General features: G+C 46.4%; 1 protein-coding gene and 1 long non-coding RNA gene across 3 annotated transcripts in view; one reads left to right on the top strand and one right to left on the bottom strand.

Annotated features, from left to right (window-relative positions):
* MYO16 (myosin XVI) overlaps positions 1 to 22,413 on the bottom strand; it is a 574,777-nt gene that overhangs the window by 44,820 nt on the left and 507,544 nt on the right. For both annotated transcript variants that reach the window (XM_032402627.1, XM_032402626.1), the window contains exon 32: positions 16,125 to 17,171. In XM_032402627.1, the coding sequence (XP_032258518.1) occupies positions 16,125 to 17,171 (1,047 nt within the window). The remainder of the gene's footprint in view (positions 1 to 16,124; positions 17,172 to 22,413) is intronic.
* Positions 16,583 to 21,582, top strand: LOC116631476. The gene is made up of 3 exons (XR_004299182.1): positions 16,583 to 16,672; positions 17,257 to 17,462; positions 19,136 to 21,582. It is a non-coding gene; the product is annotated as an uncharacterized LOC116631476 (long non-coding RNA).

A 22,413-nucleotide genomic window follows, 5' to 3' on the forward strand; every position in this document is an offset into this window, starting at 1 on the left:
GTTGCTACTGGTATCTAGTGGGTGGAGGTCGAGGTGCTGTGAGGCCCCAGCAGTGCACAGCCAGACCCCGGGACGAGGAATTCCTGCCCAGGATGCCAATGACGCTGAGGCTGAGAAGCCTTGTTTTAAAACCTAAGTCAGATCATGTCATGTGCCCACTCAAGTCTCTCCAGTGGTTTCTATTTCATTTGCATTGAGACCCAGAGGCGTCCCGGGGCTGAGACCTTCCATCACCTGATACTCTGCTCGCCTTAGACCTCATTTCCAACTTCCCCCTTGCCACGTGGGCCTGATAGCCCTCCACGAACGCACCCCACTCTCCAAAGAGAGCCCGGAGCTCTGCGTGTCGTTCAGGCTCTCTTCAAATCAGACCACCTTCTAGAGGATGGCACCTCTTTCTGCCGAGCTCAATTTCTGTCCCCACTCCCTGCTTTAGTCTCCTACGTGGTCCTTCTGACTGCGGACGTATCACGTCCCCATCGTCTGTTTCCCGTGCGCCCCTTCCGGAGTGCGGGCACAAATCAGCGCAAGTGCCACGTGGGAACTTAGGAAGGTGCCTGCATGCAGTAGGCGCTCAAGAAAATCTTTGTTGAAAGAAAGGGAAAACAGAATAAATAAACGAATCATCACAACCAAACTGCTATAGAAATTCTTGTTTTCTAACAGGAAACTACATGTTTTGCAATTAAAATAGTTGACAAATTTACTCAACTGAAGAATCTATGTGAATGATTATGGAAAAATCTCAGTAACCATTTCTACTCATTCACAGGAGATTCCTGGAAACATGAAAGGACCTCCACTGCTAACATACCTTTGTGTTTCTAATCTCCACTTATTTAAAATTATAAGAAAAGGAAAACTTCACATTGTGCGAGGTGAAAATTTCCTACATATTCAAAGGGCCAGAGCTGTTTGCTTTCCACCTGAGTGTTAACATGAGGGGAAGAAAGGACTTTGGGATATTTGAAATCTATTTCTGACCCACAGTGTGCATTCAGGTTTTCACTGTTGTGCTACCAATTATCACTGATAAATATTTCTTCCTTGTCCCACCGATATGCACGGTTCATGCATGCTCAGTTTTTAAAAATCTTACTGTACATGGCTTTGCGACCTCTAATCTCAGAAAACTGCAATCAGTTTGACAAGTCTTGGCTCTGGCATCTTGGTGCCTAGAGATGGGCAGAGGTGGGTTGACCAGGAGTCTATAGAGTGATGGTCGCGGACCCCACCCTCACTTGCCAAGGTCACATCCAAGGCCCAAGCACCAGTCGGTCAATGCTTGCAGAAGACAGCTTCGGTCAATGTGTGCTTTGCCCATTTCCTCATCTTAAATAAATGCTCCATTCACTCCCTAAATGTTTGTCATTTTTATTCTTTTTCTTAAAGACACCCCACACCTGCCGCCATGGTGTAAACTCCAATGTTTGGAAAAAAACGCTGGTCTGGAAAGCCTTTCTGCTCAGAGAGGAGAGGGGAGGAGAGGACGGAGAGGAGAAGAGGGGAAGGAAGAGGAGAAGAGCGGAGGTGAGAGAGGAGGGGAGGAGGGGAGGAGGGGAGAGGAGAGGAGAGGGGAGTCTGGCGCCGCCCTCTGCCCTGGGAAGCCTGCGAGTCTGCAGCTCATGGAGCGCCACCAGAGCGGTGGCCGGCCACTACTTAGGTAAGGGCATAACGTGAAGACTGCATTTTCTAAAATGCTATTACTCCAGCAAAAATGTGTCCAGCTGGATGAGGCTGGAGGAGAGCTCAGAGACAGGAACAGGGAGCATTTAGACTCGGGCAGAGGCAGGCCTGGGTGGTCAGGGAGGTCCGCGTTACGGGTCTCCTGGAGCTGAGGGACTGGAGTCAGTCAGCACCAGCGAGACGCCTGGACACAGGACAAGTTTGGGGCTGTGCATGTTGACCTTCAAGTGACAGCCGCATGCCCAAGGGTGAAATTGAGTGGCAATTATTTGAGCCACAGCATTTACTAGGACCGAAAAGAAAGTGTGTGGGAGAGACTCAAGCATCCCTTAGTAGGGAGACCTCTTGCAGGGGAGGGGGCAGTGGAAGGCGAGGCACAGTGACAGTGGGCACAAACAGGCAGGTGTGGGCTCGGAATCGGGGTGGGGGGGCAGCAGGGGAGAGGGAGGCTGACAGCAGAGCGCGCCGAAGAAAGGTCGCAGAGAATGAGTGAGGAATGAGCATCGGAGTGTTTCTTTAAGAAGAATGCTTAAACACATCATTTCTCTCTTGGTTACCTTAACTTGAGATAATTTTAGAGTGTATTTTGGAAACATGGGAGACAGGATCCAGGTTTCAGTAACGCAGGAGAAAAACAAACTATTGCTGTTTGACTGATTTAATACTGAGAGTGCTATGCAAGGCAGAAAAAATGTGAAAATACATTTTAAACTCATTACTCATGCTGGCTCTAATTCATTCCGCAACTCTATAGGAAAATTCCTCTCCAGGAAGGCTACTGCACGGAGGGAATGCGCTTGTTTTTTCCTCTTTGGCATTAAGGAAAGGTACAAACACTGAGAGACGTGGCTGGCATAGTCCTGCTACTTCTCAAGTTCTTGTTCCTAAAACTTGGGAGTTACAGCGAGACTGTGCTTACAGATACACATACATGGTGCATAATTAAATTTGGATGGGATCACTTAGGCCCCAGATCGGCAGCTCGTGTGTGACTTACAAGGAACAATGTCTCTTACAGCTCTGATTTTTCTAAAATCTTACATTATCGCACGTAAGGAAGAACTACAAATAAGGAGTTAGCACCCCCACGTTGCCCTGCGTTCTGCTATAACAAGCTTCTAGGAAGTGAATTAAACTTTTTAAAAAATACACGCTAGCATGGCCCGAACACAGGGCCTACTGTCTCAGAGAAAGACAAACGTCAGGTGTAAGGATGCACCTAGACCTTGTCTGATCCTAACCTCAAACAAGCAGACAGACACCCCCCGCCCCGTGCGGGCTTGTGCCACAAGACATGAGACAGGAGCAGAGGGGGTCTGACTACAGTGCGTCCACTCACACGGAGGGGCGCTCGCTGCGTCTGTTTTGTACGGCGCACGTCTAACTGACCCCAAGCCATGTGAATCGGACTTCGTCGTCCCTTTGCTGATAGTTGCAGAAATGTATCAAGAGCAGGCTTCAGTGTATAACAGTAGGGGGGCCTGGGGACAGAACACCAGGCTTCCGTGCGATTACCCTTAGGACACAGCCACAGCCCACAGTCTGCTTGTATTTCTATAGGAACCCATTACTTAAGAAACAGAAAAAACAGAGCCCCTTAGCAATCACAAAGCATGGGTGGGTTGAGAAAACATAATTGCCCAAGGCTACTGGCCTTAAAAGGCTAGCGCCAGTCCCCAGCACACCTTCCTACTCTATAATGACCCTTCAGAAATCGCCACTCTTGAGTACATCAAAATTCCTCTTGAGTTGTGTTTTAGGCGTTCTTCCGCGGCAGGAAGTGCCACCAACACTTATCTTCTGGGTTAAGTGGGGTAGAATGGAAATGCTTCCTTGTCCCCTACTCCTAACTCCTGCTACCCACTCCCCTGCCAAGTGCAAGGAGAGGGTTTGCGCTAGAAACGCCAACTGAATCAGGAAATAGAGTGATATCTTCAACAACATATGTGCCGAGCAGGGGAAGAATGTATTGATAGTAAAGCTAAAAAATGACTGTCAGTATAAATAAGGTTTTTAGAACCCAAAAAATGCACAGAAAATTATGTTGTGCCAATTTTCTTTTAAATTTAACTAACTGGATCCTTTTGTGCCCGTCTATTCTGTCCCTGCCATAATGGGAAACAAATCACGCCAATTCCTTCCCTCTCCGCGTACTCGGGTAGCTCGCCTCTCCTATAATTAGCTGGACATGCAACATCTAAACACCACGCCGGCCTGGCTCGGAGACCCATTCCTCATGTATAATTTCATAGGTCATGTGGTTATTTATATTGCTGTTATTTTTACATTTCCTGAGTGCCAGGTGGTAATGTAAATCCAGGAGTCGTGGAATGCAGAGCCTGCGAGGCGGCTCAGGCAGCCTGGGCAGCTTTCGTTTGGGTGAATGGGTCCTCCCCGCTTTCTCCAGAAAGCAAAAGTGAGGAGGATAATCCTCTGCTCTCTGATGGGGAAGGTGTAGTATTTGCGACACCTGCGCGGCGTCACGGACGGTGAGCTAGTGATGCCCAGCATCTCAAGACCAACACAGAGGAGCCCCCACGCACCTGCACCAGCGCACGCATCCTTCCTTACGTAAATGACCAGTACCCACCCCCCAGATCCTAGAGAGCCTAAAAGAGCATTTATTTATTTATTTTTCATGAGCATTCTACTGAGTCTATTTTGTTTCTTGGCATTTGGTCACTTTTATATATAGCTAGTAATTGAGTCCCTCTTGGATTTTTAATAGATGATTTGCTTTAAGAATAACTACTTTGGTCCTTAAGAAAAATATGATCTATGTTGCTCCATTTCAGGGATATTAGCTTGCATTCAGCCTTAGCCACGATGCTCTAGTCCCTGCTGCCCCCCCCCCCGCCCCGATCTCCTCTGCATACACCTTTAGCACAACCAGAGGTTTGCTGATTCACACACGGGTCCCACAGGACAGGAAAAATCTAGCTGCGAACACTAATTTCACTGGTGTGGTTGCAGCAGGTGAGAGAGAACCACTAAAATCATCAAAAGTTAAAAAAAAAAATAGCAGTGATGTATGCTGAGTCTTTTCAAAATCTTTGTTCAGGAGGAATCACAAAATGTACCCACCTCAGATACTAATAACCAGAAGGGCACAGGCGGGGGCCAAGAGAAGGGGCACCAACCATATACCTTAAGCCTGTTGTGTTAACATCTAACTGGGGAGAAACTGGACAGGCCTGGGGCCAGGACACCCAGGTGGAGGGTGGGAGGTGCGCTCGGGACCCTGCAGGCCCCGAACAGTAGTCATGTCCAGCTCCTACTGGGACATTTCAATATTTTAACAACAATAGGGTGGTCCCCCGCTCATCTCTCGAGGAACAATCCCACCTGAGAGCCAGTAACTCTGAAGCCTTCAGTAACGAATTAAAAATATCTATATAGGGGCACCTGGGTGGTAGAGTCGGTTGAGCGTCTGACTCTCGGTTTCAGCTCAGGTCACGATCTCAGGGTCGTGGGATCGAGCCCCGCGTCAGGGTTCCTGCTCAGTGCGGGGTCTGCTTGTCTCTCTCCCTCTGCTCCTCCCCCCATTTGTGCTCCCTTTCTCTCTAAAAAATAAATAAATAAAACCTTTTTAAAAAATAAAATAAAAAAAATAGAAGTATCTATATAGATTTAAATTCTTGTCAAAATTCTTTTTTTTTTTTTTTTTTTTTTTAAAGATTTTATTTATTTATTTGAGACAGAGAGAGAGAGCACATGAGATGGGGGAGGGTCAGAGGGAGAAGCAGGCTCCCTGCCGAGCAGGGAGCCCGATGCGGGACTCGATCCAGGGACTCCAGGATCATGACCTGAGCCGAAGGCAGTCGCTTAACCAACTGAGCCACCCAGGCGCCCTCTTGTCAAAATTCTTGATGAGCCACATGGACTGTGTTTTTGGTAGCTTCTGGGATTGCATCCTTTACCAAGGGCAGGCTGGTTGGTGCTACTAATTCCTTATGCCTCCAAATCATATGTGCATGTGAGGGCATTTCCCTTGAGCTGCCGCAGCGACATATCACAGCACTGACATCAGGTACTCGGAAGGGAGGAGCACCTGGGACCCCATGGGGCCAGGCTGAACCTGTATCTCAAAAGGATGCTCATTTCATCCACTACAGAAGAAAGAAACCACTAAATGGCCAACCACCATACACCCTGCAACTAAGCATCTCTCGTTAATCATTGTTTTTTTTTAAAGATTTTATTTATTTATTTGACAGAGAGAGACAGAGCGAGAGAGGGAACACAAGCAGGGAGAGTGGGAGAGGGAGAAGCAGGTTTCCCGCGGAGCAGGGACCCCAACACGCAGCTCGATCCCAGGACCCTGGGATCATGACCTGAGCCGAAGGCAGACGCTTAATGACTGAGCCACCCTGGCGCCCCTCATTAATCATTGTTAAAGTGTGTATGTTTCCATTTAAATGAATATAGAAAAATCAAAGAGAGACATCTGTCCTTTCCACATACCGTAATGGAGTTACTCCAAAACACAACTTGATTATGTCACCATGCCTTGTGCAAAACCCTATAATCAGTGCAGGATGGAGCACAGACTGGTCCCTAGCATGGGGGCCAGGGTCCTCCCGCCCTGGTTCTTTCTCTCCTCGTGTTTGGTCTCAAATCCCACCTTCTAGACCAGTGTTCCAAAGGATATATTTACAGGCTGGGAAATCAGTTTAGTGGGTCATGATAAGCATTTAAAGATGAAGGAGAATAGAACCAAATGAATAAAAACGCAGGATTTCACAAGCTTTGAGGGTAAGTAGTGTTTCGTGACACCCAAATCGTGTCTTCATGCAAACTGTCTCTCACCGCCTGGATACACTGGAGTTTTCATGTTTCCCTGCTGTGAGCTGCTTCTGAACAGACCCCACATTTTATTTTAAAAATCCATACCTCTTAGTACAATGTCTGGCACAAAATAGATCCTTGCTGCATTTTTAGAATAAACAAAAAAATGAGTGAAGCTTGCCCTTCTTACTTGATGATCTTTCCAAACCTCTTTGAAAACATCAGGCGAACAGCAGTACAAAATATTGCTAGTTGAACCCTCTTGCCTGGAGTTAACCTCTAATTTTTCTTAAGTCCTGAGAAGAACTGCACATTTTGGGGCCATGTCATAGAATGATTTTATTATCTGGAGAAAAAAAAAAAAGGAACATTTCTCCTAAAATCATTACAAAGGGTTCCTAGGATGGATTCAATCCTCACAGCAGTGAAAATGCTCTCTGGTTGGCAGCTGAACCACATTGCTGGGTCTTCTAATAATCATCAGATCAGAAAGGCGTTTTTATGATCCCTCATCACCAAACATGAGCTCAGTGCCTCTGTCCCGTGTCGCTCCTCAGCCTCTGGAAATTAGACACAATTCCAAGGCTCCATAAGTGAACGAGGGAGACCCCTCCCTGCACACCACAACTACACCAGTGAATTAATGTTAACAATTAGAGTTTTACTGTCTTGTATGACACGCAGGTGATTCAATAAACCTCTAGTTGTGCTCAGGTGTACGCGGAGGCGATCAGGGGTGGCCAGAAGGCACTAGAACAACACGGTAAGCCTGGAATGCAAGCTAATGTCCCTGAAATGGGGCAATGTAGATTATGTGTTTCAGGAGTTATTTTTAAAGCAATTTATCTATTAAAAAATCCAAAAAGGACTCTCTTACTAGCTATATAGAAAAGTAGTTAAATACCAAGAAACGAAATAGAGTCAATCCAAATCTCAAGAAAATAAAATACATAAATAAGTACCCTTTTGCTCTAGACGATCTGGGGCTGGGCACTGGTTGTTTCCCTAAGAAAGGACATGCAAGTGGGTGGAAGTACACGGGTGCGCCCCCCCGCTTTAAGTCAGGTGTTTGTACCTTGATGTGTCCCCTCCATCCTGCTGTGAAATCTAGCCTGGCCCCATCGGCTGGTAATCTCACCTGAGAACAGTTTAAGCAAATGTAGCCCCAGCAAACGGAGGTGACGTCAGAAGGTAATTTAATAGCTGGGAGCTTTGGTTCCCTTTTCAGTAACATGGAAATGCCTTTGTAGGGCTCATAACTTTCCCCCACTGCTTTGCCCACATCTTCTCTCTCACACTTACTTCTTCGTGGATTGTCCATCTTTACACATCAAAGAATAATTAAACCAAAATCCCAGATGCGCACATTTGCCTGGGAAATACCCCCTGTACCCAGTGTGTATATATGTCAGTTCTTTCATTCTTTAAAAGGAAATTTTCCTTTGAAAAATTAGGTTTGATGATAAGCCTAGAGTTTTGGGTGTGAAGAAGCTCTCTTGTAGATTTCTCAGCAATTCTGGGTAATGTACAAATTCTCGGGCATCCAGGTACAGTGAGTGTTCTGAGGTAAATCTGTGTAATGTCAGATCTAGCTCATGCCTGCCATTGTCTGGACCCTGCGCTTTTTAGGACCTAGTCACCTGAGTGGGGAGCAAATGGAACAAGGTTATTTGCTGTCTTATAACGATTAACATAGGCCAGTAATTGCAAATGTGTGTGGGTACGAACATTGCAGATTTCAAGGAGAAACGAGAAAAAGATGGAAGTAAAAGCCAGAGTAGAAAAAAAGTCTGTGAAGCTTCACACACAGTGGATGCTAGGTGACCGTTGTGGACTCATGGAACGGAGGGCTGGATAAAGTGATACTGGATAGAGCTAACTCTCAGGTAGTGTGAGCTTTTCTAGGCTAATTTGAGGATTAATCATAAAAATGATTCAAGTTGGCATAAAGGACCTGAACACTGGTAGGTAATTAAGAAATAGGTTTTCCTCTGCCAATGCTCTTAAGGAGAAAGAGAACATGGCACCAATCCAGCCCATCTTTAGGAAAACTTTCCACGCACCATGTTGCTTTTAAGCATTTCTTCACAAAAGGAAGAAAACCCCAGGATGTTGTATTATGTAGCAATAATGAGATGCAGATTGTCAGGAAGGTCTTTATTAACTTGCTTAAGGAGAGCTGCTGAGTGCCTCACAAGATAAAGCACCCGGCTTCTCTTTGGAGCCCCCCGTGGGAGTTTAATTCACAATCCCGTATAGAGACCCACAATACACAATAGCTGCTTGCTTTAACGGGTTGATAGCATGAAAAATATTTACTGGTTATGAAAGATAATCCACTTCTGAAAAGACTGCCTCTTTTTTTTTTCTTCTTCAGAATTCCAGGTACAATAGCTTCTTCTCCCGCTGACAGCGCATCATAGAACATCCCAGTTGTGATGGTTTCTCGGCTGCATTTGGCTCATTTCAGAAACGATGAGCTATTTATGCAAGACACATATCTCTGGTAAGAGTGGCATGCTAGTGGCTATGGATTCACAGCTAATATGTTATATTGGGTAATTTCCCAATATAATTCACATGACTCAAAGGTTACTTTTTGATCAGGTTGATCTACATAGTTAATTGTCACCATCCTCTGCTTGGTTTTGCTCCTGGGTTTCAAAGGATAACAGAGCAGCATGGTCCAGGGGACATCCACGGTCATGAGACCTGTGGGCTGAATATTTTCCCAACAAGTCCTGCTTGAGGGGCAAGGACTGGAAGCTGGACAAGAGTATTTGGTCCAGACATGTTTCTATTACCTGCATCTCTGTTTCCACATTGACATAATTCAGAAACTAATGAATTGCTATTGTTTTTGGTTTTCGTCTAGAACGTCACCAAGAGGCAAATGATGGAGGCTTTTTCGAATGTCTTTCTCCCATCCCAATCATGGGGGCTGTTGAAAATCACTGAAAAGACAAGAGTATGCCCTCTTCCCATATCTTTCCCTGGTCATGAGTTTCCATTTAACTTCAGAAAGGGATGATTCTCTCAGACAGAGACTTTGTAGCAGTTAAAATTTGTAATCGTTTGTGGAGACTGAGAATGGCCTCACGGAACAGAAATGGAAATTTCTCCTGAGTTTCGGAGAAAGGAGCCGTGTCTGATTCCTGACTCTGGGATAGGTTAGTTCCTGTGCTTATGGGAGAGTCACTTAATCCCTCAAACTCTCAGATTGCTCATTAGCCAAGGGAGAGGCTAGCACCTGCTTCACTCGCCTCACACAGGGCCGAGGGTCTGGGGACATCTGCGTGCTTGGCCAACAGGAAAGAACCACTCACAGACGTTGGCTATTAATATTATTAACAGAATACCATTAACAAATGTTCCATCGCATTTCCGAGTATTTTCCATTACACGAGGTCACATGCGCATACCCAGAAGTGCTACTAACCCTCTGGGTCATCCCCCTCCTCCGGCTCTTTGCAGTCTTTGTGGGGGAAGATCCGAAGAGTTCCTGCTGAATTCCCATGTGGCGAGGAGACACAATGGAGCGCATTCAGAGCTGTGTTGTGGACCTTCCAGGTAGAAAGCTCGCCCTGCCCTGATCCCATGCAAGGCAAGGAGTGCCCTCTGTTCTCTCTGCCTTTTCGGCAGCCTTCACTCCCGTGCTCTAACGGGGCCCGTGTACCCCGAGCTCACATGTCCCCACGCACACATGATGCCTCTCCACCAAATCAGGAACAAGCCCAGCACTGGACTCACGGGCCACTTGGAGCTCAATTACGGACCCACCGGTGGTTTATGACCCTCCGGCTAAAGCCTCTCTCCTCCACTAGAATTTCACTCACCGAAACCGGACGGACCCGCCTATGTCCTATAGTCGGTGAGAGAACAGGGACAATACGAATTTCTCCATTTCTCGATTCCCAGTAGCAAGCCCCGTGCTTCCACTAGGTAAATGTATTAGGGAATTAGCTCTGCGAGTTAATGCAAGTCCGTTACGGGCCCCCAGTTGCACAACTGCCCTGGGGGAATTCTTGGGCACTCATAAAGAGAAGGTGCTATAAATTGCGAGAAGAATGTCACAAACGTTCACAACAAATATTAGACATTTAAAAAAAACTGTCCCATTCATATAGAAGACAAAGAGCTTTGTGCTGTTAACGTAGGTAAGTTTGGCTACTGATCAATCTATTAAAAATGAAAGCTTATTTCTAAGTGGAGATGAGCTAAGTATGATTTGGGAGATTAGAAACACTGCAAACACATCCCAAATACAGAGGTTCCCTGTTACTGCAGAGGGGCTGAGAACTTGGTGAACACAGTCCTTTTCTCACACAGAGGTAGCTTCTCCTCCTGTCAAAGCTCGGGCTCATTTGCACGGGGAAAACCTACACAGTGCGTCCTTGCCTCCTAGCCACTTAGTGAGAGACAGAGAACTTGCTTCTCTGGGGTGTTAAGCTCATCTTTCCAAAGGACTTACTCATTTGGAAAATAAGGGACATTTAGTGTTGACTCAAAATCGTTCCAGAATGCAGAGGAATGCCTTGTTTGCATGGGAGGCAGACTCTTATGTGAGGCAGGAAGGCAGACACATCAGTAAACTATGTGCCTGTCTGTCCACACCCTTCATGATTTTCAAGATGCCTCAGGCCACCCCCCCATCTCAAGCCCTCCCCCCAAATAAATCATGACGGAGAGAAACCGAGCAGGGAGGGAGGAAGACAAGCAGCCCCTGCACAGGACAAAGTGCTAGAAGAACCCGCATAGAGGCAGGAAGCCTATGGGATGCCAAGCTCTGCATCCCATTCTGGGAGGTCGAGATTTGCATGAAACAGAGCAGTTTCCTCTGCTGTGATCTCACTAGCATGAGGCAGAGATTGAATGAAGATGGTGTCCAAACTTGTGCTTCAAACACAAGGACAGAATGGCAGCTTACAGACATCGCCCTCGAGCAAGTCAGACTTCTGCCAGCAATTTCATGACATTTCAGTGATTTTAAAGCATTCTTCTTGTTACTAAACAATGAATAAGTAGCTACTTAACTTGGCATGGAAGCATCTAAACCTCATAAAATATTGATTTCAGAAGCAACTGTATGTCTTTTGCAACGTTGGTCTTTTAGTTCTGTTTGGGTGTAATATTTAGAGATCCACCCTTTTTAATTTTATCTTTTGTGGTAGTACGGGGGGCTGCCTGCACCAGCTGCCCACCTCAGGGGCTGCCCTTGAAGCCCGTGTAGAAGATCTCGCAGGTCAGTGTTCTTTCAGTAGAAAGCTAACCCCTGAGAATCATTTTGTCTCTATCGTGAAAAATGATGCCCTGGTTTCCAGAAGCGGGTTTCTCTTAGGAGCCTCAGGCTCAGGTCAGGGAAGGCTGAAATGGATCCACTGGTCTGGACAAATTAAGGTGATGTAAATCTTTTATTTTTTTCTAAAGGACTTTTTAAATAAAATATTTGTAAATATTTATTAATAAACTGACTTGACAATGGAATGCACTTCAAAATAGTCCAGTGGGGAACAAGGTGGGTGGGAAAGACTGGAGATGAAGCAAGATTGGCCATGGAGAGAGTTCATTCATGTATTCCCTCTACTTTTGCGTATGTTTGAAATTTTCCATAAGGCCAACTGTAAAAAGAACTCCCTTTTAAACAAATGGCCCTAAGGGATAAAATACTAAACTGTAAAAGTTCAGCTATAGAACACTGATTTAAAACTCAAAATATTCTTACTCAGAATGTGTATGCAATAAAATAAAGCATTTGAAATGAACACTGATTTCCATTTGGCTTAGGTGATTCTCTTTAAGTAAAAATACCTCAAGGGCTAGGTCTATTAAATACAGTCATATGTCAAGCTGCTTTTTTTCAGGTAGGTTTTCATCAAATAGGTATTTAATAAACATCTATATGCAAACAAATTCTGTACATTTTTTGTTGTTATTTACATCATTTTTAACCACCTATTTATATCTTATAAACTATGGATGAGAAATATCAAAAGTAATAAAACAATTTTTATAAAAATATTCTGCAAATCAGACTTTTTCTTAATTCAGCCGGGCTCTCCTCCTTCCTTCTCTAGATGTTGGAGGTGTGCTGCATTTTTGTCAAAGTCCTATCAGCCTGGTCTTTTCAATGAGTGGAGAATGACATGCTCATTTTATTTCATGTTCTAGATAAACGCACCCGCACTCCGGGATACCATTTGGAACAATGGAGCCCCCTAGTGGCCTACACAAGCCAATGAATCTCTCCTTCCATTCGAATTAGGTCTCACGATTTTTGAAACTAAGCAACTAGAAATAATTGGCATAATATTAGTCATATTCTATCAGATGAAAAACATTTTGTGACCGAATGGGATAACTGCATCTAGAAAGGCATAGGTAATTAAACATTTAGTCACTCTCAACGTTAAGGGCCAAGTGGCCCACATACGCTATTCCAAAACTGTATATATACTCCCAAGCTGTCACGTACATGTTTCGCATTTTTAAATTTGTGAAACTGTTTTCTCCACCCCAACTCTAGGACTCCGACTTGTTGTAGCTCAGGCAAGCAAACGCGAACGTTTAAACCCTTGTCCTCTGTTTCCTGCTGTCCGAGGCACCACCGTGCTTGTCGACAGAACTGCTTCTGCAGCAGAATCACTGCACTCGAGTCACGTGATGTCGCGCACAGTAGGATGGCGCTGAGAGCAAGGGGGTCTGCTCTGTGCCTCATTTTTTCCCATCTGTGAAATGGGGATCATAGTAGCAGAGAGCTTCTCGTCTTGAGAGAATTAAATGGGTCATGGAAACAATAACTGCCCAGTAGGCACTACAGCCATTGGCTGTCAGCATCATTCCTCTGGGGCTGTGGGCCCATCACCATCCGCATCCTTCTGTCTGCACGCGTGCATCCTGAATTCTTAGAATCTGAGTGACTTCATATGCCTCAGGTCACATGCCCTCAAGTCAATAGAAAATCAACCGTTTGGAGGAAGATAATATTTGTGAAATCCTATATCTAAGTCTGCAGAACAGTGATGGAGCAGAATGACACACCATAGGACTTCATGACTTCATGACTACACACAACTCATTGTCTTTTCTATTTTAACTGGAAATGCCCACAGCAGGGTAATAGGGAGCAGTGTAATCTCCTCAAGGTCACTTTCCAAAGAGGCGAGGGGAATATCCTGAATGCTTCTGCAAAATTTGCAGAACAATTTCCCCAGACCACAAATCCAAGAAATGAGCTGTAATTAATTTAGGTGCCTGGAGGGTGAATTAGCCGCCCACTGGATTATTTGGTAAGAAAGCCATTTCAGGTGAAAATAAGAATATCTTTAAATATAAAGAGGGTAAAGTAGACGATTTAAAGCCTTAAAGGGAAGAAATCCCAAGACTACAGTAAATCATTAATAAGAGCCATTCAATTCATTCAGAAGAAAATGGATTACTGACTTCAGGATCAAACTGTGTAAACCTTAATCATCATATAGCAGCTCCAGTGATTAGTTTCAGCATGAAGACCTTTTCTCTTCCACATCTTATCTTTAGCCCCTTTTATTCTAAAAGAACGACCTATAAGATCCCATGAGAACATGCCATGCAAACGCGCAAACCTATTTCCCACATCACGGACCATCACGAATTACCAAGTTCTCAAATGTGGAGTTGGAGCTCCAGTAATCTGGTGTGTGAGGATGACCTGGTCTCATACTGTTAAATTTTTGGTTTACAGCTACCGTGCTGGGGCAGAAGTTGCCAATTCATGTATTTATGAGAAAGTCATAAGTGACTCAAGCCAATTTTTTCAAACAAAGACTGTTTTGTAAAAGCCCACGGTAGAAAAATAGGTATTTTATAATTTTAGATTTGAACTAACAGTACTGTACTTGAGGTTTTGATACGTGTTCTCAAATACTGGCTTATTCCACCACAGGGAAATATAATTAGCAAATTCACGCACCATGCCTGGAGGCCCCACTGTACTTCTCACTACACTGAGTCCTCAGCTCAGGGATTTCCAGATGACAAGGTGTGTCTAGAAATCCATTCACTTCACTTTCCTGAAGAGAGTCAAGAAGAATTCACCCAATTCCTAACTACGGTAAAATGAGCTTTATGAGGTTTTAATTAACTTTTAGTTCTAAAAGCAAATATTAATTTGTGCATTTAATGCTTTTCTCGTAGATTCCATTTTGTTCCTTCAAATATAATATATGACTTGTGAAATTCAAACATTCTTCTACTTACAAAGACAATTTCATTTATTAATGGCTCCATACTTAAATTGTTAGTAAAACAAACAACTGGCGTATTTATCTGAAGAATAAATAGGGAGTAGGTTATTTATTCATTTGCTAAGTGTTGTTACCTCGATCTAGTTTTCACTTATTCAGATTGCTTTCTAGATTTTCTAGAGTTTTTCTAATTTTCCTAAATGGAAAAGTAATTTTCCTAATCAAATGATGAAAGCTAACATGTTTATATATTTTCTTTTGGAGAGACAGCAAGTGAATGTGTATATAAAAAGTTACATCATCAAGCAACATTTTATTTCCAATCCTACCAACTTGACCTTGAGAAGGCCTTTACCTCTTCACCTCAAAGTTTCCCATCTGTCTGTAAAGCGAGGATGTTAATAGTTGCCTTTTACCGGAAGGGGTGGGTATTAATGGCACCAAGACTAAGGAGACCTGTTAGAACTTCCTTAAAGAGAAGAAGCTTTATATTAATGTAATTTTCCCTCAAAACACAGAGCATTGGGAAATACCTTGCTTTTGTATAAAAGCCTTAGGAGGTTTTTTTGGGGAAGATGATTTATGTTATTTGTGATTATTATGCGAACCTTCGCCAAACAACACCATTGGTACAAAGGTTACCTTATCTGAATGGAGTACCATGTGGTTAGCAAAAATTCCTTATGGGGATCTTTTTGTTAGCTATCTTCTGCTTTTATAGGAACACAAACTACAGGCTCTTTTTTTTTATACAGGCAACAGCCGCTGGCTGCAGTAGCCGGGGGCTTTGCTCACTAAGTGAGTGGACTGTCAGTGCAAGCCACGCCTTAGGCTGAGCTGCTCCATGAGAAGATACAGGAATTCACAGATGGGAGTTAAAACGCTCCGTGGGTGGTACATGAACAGAAGAAAAATCATTCATCCAAAGCAATATCAAGGTGAGCAGTATTAAGTACAAGGTAGTGATGGGCAGGTCTTCACCCCAGACACCTGGCCTGGAAGTGAGATGGACAGCCAGACAGAAGGACACTCAGGCATTCATGGTGAACCCTGAATCAAATGGGAATCGGCCAGATAATGCTACAAAAATTTCCACTTCCGCGTTAGAAGGGAGCATTATTAGAGAAAAGAGAACAAATTTAATCTTGCTCCCATCCTTACAAGTCATAAAAACGTACTGAACCCACTTTTAGCACTGTGTGTTTTTATATCACGAGCCTTTCCGTGCAAAATGGAAATCTGAATTCTTACCCACTTGACCACATGGGCCGCATACGATTTTTCACGCTGTCACCTGCCCCGAACGGCCCGCCACCGGCCGCCCGCAGTGTGTGCATGTGTGTGCGTGTGCGCGCGCTGCAGCCCGCGGCCACCGAGGCCCAGACGGACGTCCGTCCCAGTGTGCACACCCCGTGTCGGCTCCCCTACCTTCGGCCTCCCTGATCCTGCGCCCCGCCGCGGACTTCCGGAGCACGCTCCTTCCAGAGCTGAAGAGGCTGGCGAGCTCGTCCAGAGGGCTGCCGAGCGCCCTGCAGTTCGGGGGGCTGTAGGGCCCCGGGGAGGAGGGGCTGGCGCTGGCCCTCCGGTGCTCGGCCCTGGCTGCGCGCCCCGGGGAGTAGGGGGCCTTGCAGAAGGAGCTGCACGGGCCCCCCGCGGGCGCCGAGCCGGGCGGCTGGGGCGCTTTGGACACGTCGGGGCCGGCCGCCGCCGCTCGGCCCGCGTTCCCCGCGGGCTCCGGGGGGAAGGCGAAGTGTGTGGGCGGCCGGGGCGCCGGCGGCGTGAGGGGGGACCCGCTCGCGGCGGGCGGGCCGGGGGACGCGGGCCTGTCCGCGTCGCCTTTTTGGTTCTTGGCGTGCTGTGGAGACAGGGGGCTCGAGCCTTCGGCCTGCAGCGGGTACTTGAGGTTGGTCTCCAGCACGGGCAGCTTCTTCACCTCCAGCGGCGTCAAGGGCGACTCGTCGGACGCCGGGGAGCAGGTGACAGGGGTCGGGGGGAACACCAGGAGCGGGGGACGGTGAGGGAGCAGGTTGGGGAAAGGGGCCGGGATGTCGCACGCGTCTTTGCAGGGCCCAGCGGCCTGGCCGCCCCCGTCGCCGTCCTCCCAGGTGACGGGGTTCCGACTGTCGCTCAGCAGAGGGGGCGACGCGGACGCCTCGGGGGGCACGAAGTACTTCATCTCCTCGTACACGGCCTCGGCCTGCTCGGGGCTGCCGGCGCGGCCCGCCATCTCGATGTAGACGGGCTCGGGCTCGGGCTCGGGCGGGGGCGGGGGCCGGGGCTCGGGCGGGGCGCGCGCGGGGGGCGCGGGGGGCGCGGGGACCCCGGGAGCGCGCTGCGGGCCGCCTCTGCGCCGCGCGCCCGCCATGTCCTCCGACGAGCCGCTGAGCCTGGTGTTGGGGCTGCGCTTGGGCTTGCGAGGGGGAACCTTCTTCATGGTGCTGTAGTCGTCGCTGTGAGGTCGGGGCCGGGTGAGCACTGCAGGGGACAGCGGAGGGATGGCAGGTGTTAGCCAGACCCCGGGCCCCCCGCGAGCACCCGCCTGCCTCCCTCCACCTTCCAGAGCCCCAGACTGCCAGGGAGGAAACCTATTCAGATCCTGGAGCTGGAGGCCGCAGCTACCCGTGGAGGAAGGCGTCATGTGGGCAGCAAGGCGCCTGGCAGCCACCTGCGAAGGGGGCGTTCCTGGTGAAGCCCTGGGAAGGGCCTTTCAGATCTGCTGCTGGAACCTACTAGACCTGAACGCTTGGGGCCTGATGCAGCTGTGAGGTAAGTGTGTTGGCTGAACCGATCCTCACGATTTTAGAGACCAGAAAATAAAGACTAGGGCCAGCAAGCACATGAGCTAGTTAGTGGCATATGGATGCTTCCTGAAGGAAATTCCTAAGCTCATTGTAAGGGGTACACAGTGAACAAAACACCAACAAAAACACCAACGTGCATGGAGAGATTATTTTCTTAGAAAAGAACTTTATGAAACACGATGCTTGGGGTGAGTTTTACAACATATTTGAATCCTTAAGAGAAACACATATTTAACAGGGAAATCAAGAGTGCAACATTTCACTAAGAGCTTCTAAGGTGGAGCGGTGTCCTGCTGGCTCAGTGGGGAGGGCACGGGACTCTTGATCTCAGGGTGGAGAATTTGAGCCCCACCCTGGGCACAGAGATTACTTAAAACAAAACAAAAAACAACAAAAAACTTCTAAGGTGGAAACTTCTTAAGTTGAAATGGGAGATACTCAGAAAAACAATGACAGAGGGAGAAGAACCACTTAAGTATGACCCTAAAACATTTATTAAAGGTTAATGTTAAAACAATTCCAAAAAAAAAATTCCAAGAGACTTCTTTTTCTAATATATTTTTACTATATATTGTAATAGTGCTCTTATTAACTATAATTTCTCTTGAAACTGAGATGGTAATTTCAGAAAATTGTGTAAAGTTTTGCTGAAGTAGCAAAACTTCTCGAAAATCTTCAACTATTTCATTAATTTGGTATTTTACTAATCTGAAGGAATTTGTAATATAAGCGCAGCTAATTTCGCTGAGTTCCCGAGTTATCTGAGACAGCCTGTCATTATGCATGTATTACAGTGGTGTCCGTCTCCAGGGGGGTATCATGGCTAAAAGTAAGGGCTCTGGAGTCAGATCTGGATTCAGATCCCAGAGCGACCATCACTCATGCAGTCATTCACTTAGTCACGCATCCAAGCAGCATTTAACTGAGACACATTCGTGAACACAGACAGAATGTTCCGTACCTTCTTCTGCCCTAGTGGGAGGTGTCAGACAATAAAAGCAAGTAAATGAAACAGATGAGTAAATTCTCTCGCATGTTGGAATGTGATACATGCCATGAGGACCAGGAACAGCAGGCCACAATAAGGGGGTCACTGAAGTATGTGTATGTGTTGGGGGGGGTCAGGGTGCAAACTATAACTTAAAAGAGGTCTTGGGAACATCTCTCTAAGCTCCAGTATCATCACACGCAAAATGGTGATATCAGTTACTAACTTAGAGGAGTAAAAGGGAGACATACTGTATGGAAGGTGCCCAGTTCCTACTCTGGCACACTGTAAACATGAATCAAATGGGAGATACCCAAGAGAGAAAGGAAAAGAACAAAGCTAATTTTCTAACCCACTGGACATCTTTGTAAGCCAGTATTATACAGGGTTCCCCAAAGTAGCCAACTTCTAAGAGCAGAAAATACCCAAAATGCACAATTCTGTAATTCATAAGCATTATTCCAAAGGCTTTCTAATGTGCTAAAACAGAGCAGCTCATAAGCTTCTAGAAAGCTAATGAACCAAACAAATTTTTAACATTAGTATTACGGAATTGTTCTGAAGATTTGAATAATTTAAAGGATTTGTGGCAGACTGTATTTTCCAAAACTGGCTTCAACAATATTTTTCAATCCCACATGCTCGTCCAGAACCTTGAAACCAGCAGGGCTTCTGTGACTGCCCCCTGATGAATAAACTATGACAAAGGGGAAGCCCCCTGCCTTCTGAGGCTGGCTCATGGGCAGTACGGCTTCTGTCCAACTCCTGCTCCCCTGGGATGCGTCTTGGCGGCCCTGATCTTTCTGCATGAAGTCTGTCTACCCTGGGGCAGCCCTGCTGTGGAGAACCCGCGGAAAGGCCGTAGAGGTGAGAGATGCCAGGCGACCCCGTCTGCTCCAGGCCTCAGCTGTCCGGGTTTCCCCGGCCTAGACACCAGAAATATATAGTGAACTGAGTCTTCGATGATTCCAGCGCCAGCCACTGACTGACCACAGCTGTGGCTCAGCCCAGCCAGCTGCCGGAGCCGTGGGAGAGAGAGGATCATCATTGTTCTTTTAAGCCACTGCAGTTTGGAGAGGTTTGTTACACAGCGACAGAGGACTATGCCGACATTGGTCCGGTGGAGTGCTGCTACAAAGTAACTTGAAAAGTATGGCAGCAGCTTTGGAAGATGGGAGGAGCCTTGAAGACAGTGTGAGCGGAAGCGTGGTGATCCTCAAGAATGCTCTTGGGGAGGCTTCCAGGAAAGTGAGGAAGATGCTGGAAGCTGGAGGAAAGGCCGCCCTTATTAGGCCACCGCAGAAGGGTTGCCAACAGTGTCCCCTGCAATGATGTGGAAAACAGAAACCGTGCTCAAGGAGCTGGAGGATCTAGCGAAGGACGGCTGCAGGCAGAGTGTGAACGCTGCCTTCAGGATTATTCTAGCTGTCTCTAGTAAAATGTGAGAGTAAAGACATAAGCTAAAGAAAGAGCTAGTAACTATAAAGGAGCCAGGACTTTCTCTCTCTCTCTCTCTTTTTTTTTTGGAAAATAACATGGCTCCTCACTGCCCGGCTGTCCAGATAGCAGATAATTCTGAAGTGGACGTGACTTCCAGGCAGAGATGAAATCTGGGGCATTTCCCTGAAAACCTAGCTAAAGATGAAGTCAAGGTCATGACTTTGAAACTCTTTATCAAGACCTCAGAAAGATCTGAAGCAGTGTCTCGTGCATCCTTCCCAAGCAGGAACACCACAGGCCTTCTAAGAATATCAAGAGTATCGCTCCACAGAACTCCCACAGAGAGCCCAGATTAGAGAAGAGGTTGTCTCAAAAAGTTAGTGTCTGTGGCTTTTCACCATTGGAGGGGATTACAGATTGACTCACACGAAACTCACAAAGCTTTTAAAGGAATTGTATCAGTGTGCACCAAAAGGGGCACAGTCATTACAAAATGGAGAGTTCTGGTGCCTCAAAATTTTATGAACAGAAGGCAGGCTGAGAGAACTATCAACCCCAAAAAAGGTGCCTCGAGTGGATTAGGAATTATAACTCAAAGGTGAGTCAAAATTACAGAGCATGGGCCTAAGAGCCATGGAAAATCATTTGCACCAGGACTCAATCCTACTCAAGCCATGAGCAACCTGTGCCCAGGTGTCCTTCGGAACTGCTGAGTGCCTCCCAAGCTCCCAAGTCTCCAGTCAAGAGCATCCACACCCATCCTTCCAGGGTCTGCTTACTGCAGGGAGCAGAGAGCCTGTCTTCGGATAGAATGGGGCATCCTGGAAGAGCTGTCCACCTGAGCAGCCAGGAAGCCTGGGTCTGACCAAGACAACCAGATGGGGACTTTGGGCCTGGGCCTGGTGGGGTGAGGGAAAGAAGGCTTTGGAGAGTTTGGAAGAGGACTGACTGTATTTCATCTGTGGGATGGGTGTGAATTGTTTTGTCCAGTGGGTGGATTGGAATTGTATTTTCCAAAAATTGGCCACAATAGTGTTGCTTTCGTCCTATTAAGAGATGGAGTCTGTTTCTCCTTCTTAAACCTGGATGCACCCTTGGGACCGCCTGACAGATGGGAGGGAGGTGGTGAACGTGAGGCTGCATGACTTCCGAGGCTGCCTGGCTTCCTCTCTCTTGAATCATGTACCTTTGACACACTGCTTCTCTATGTATGAAGTCCAGCTCCCCTAAAGCTATCACACCGCATAAACCATGTGCAGAAAACATCTCGAGATAGAGACGCCCACGTCGTCCCAGTCCTCACATGGCCGAGGCACCAGAGTGCAAGGGACTAGCCTTCAGATGATTCCAACCACCACCTACAGCTTCAAGAAGGACCTTGACTGAGGACCACACAGAGGAGCCCATGAAGACTGAATTCGAATCTTTGGGCGTGAGAACTGGAAAGCTTTGGGCTTCATAAAATACAATTAGAAAACCACAGTTAGAGTATTAAAGTCTCATTTGGTTTTATGGCTGTTTCTCTGCGTGTCTGCATGCGTGTGTGTTCACACAAATACTAATAGTTCATTGGCAAATATGGATCAGAGGGCTATGAACAATGAACTTATATTAAGAATTTTCTTTAAAAAATAAGTTTTTAAAAGATTTTATTTATTTGTCAGAGAGAGACAGAGAGCACAAGCAGGGGAAACGGCAGGCAGAGGGAGAAGCAGGCTCCCCACTGAGCAGGGAGCCCGATGCGGGACTCGATCCCAGGACCCTGGGATCATGACCTGAGCTGAAAGCAGACACTTAATGACCGAGCCACTCAGGTGTCCAAAAAAAGAATTTTCTTAACAATGTTTTGAGTCCTAAGATTTATGGGCAAAACATCTGCGACTCCATCAAGATGGTGTCCGGTAGACATTTCATGGTCACAGGACACCTTCCAGGCAAGGCCTGGTGTTGTAACAGTAGCTTAAGGGTTAAACCCCACATTCTCAGACTTGACTCTTATCTGAGCTACCGTGCAACGATCTGGGGACTTATATCATGTTGAGGTTCTCTTAGGAGATAAAATGTTCTTGTACAGAATACCTGCCCTTTGAAGTTTCGCTAAGGTATGTCAGATGGCTTTTAGGTAACCATTTTGAGTAGGACACAAGTTATTTGGCCCTATTCTCACTGAAAACCAGGTACCTATATATTTAATCTATGAGAAGAAATGAATGAGAAGCTTGTTCATCAAGAAAACAGTTCTATCTGTGTGTGTACGTATCCACTGTATTCCAATCCTTCCAGTGTGATTTTGCCTAGTTTCAGAGCAAACTTAACGCTTATTAGCACAGGACCTCGGACATAAAGGATGCTCAAATAAATGCTGGCTAGCTGGCCGGTGGACCAGCTACATACATGAGTGAATGTAGTATCGATGTACAACCAGATACAAATGGGAAAAAAAAGGGCTTCCACTGAGCTGTGATACATTGTGACCTTACAGCATTTT

Source organism: Phoca vitulina, unplaced genomic scaffold (genome assembly GCF_004348235.1).
Source record: "Phoca vitulina isolate PV1807 unplaced genomic scaffold, GSC_HSeal_1.0 scaffold5, whole genome shotgun sequence".
Lineage (NCBI taxonomy): Eukaryota > Metazoa > Chordata > Mammalia > Carnivora > Phocidae > Phoca > Phoca vitulina.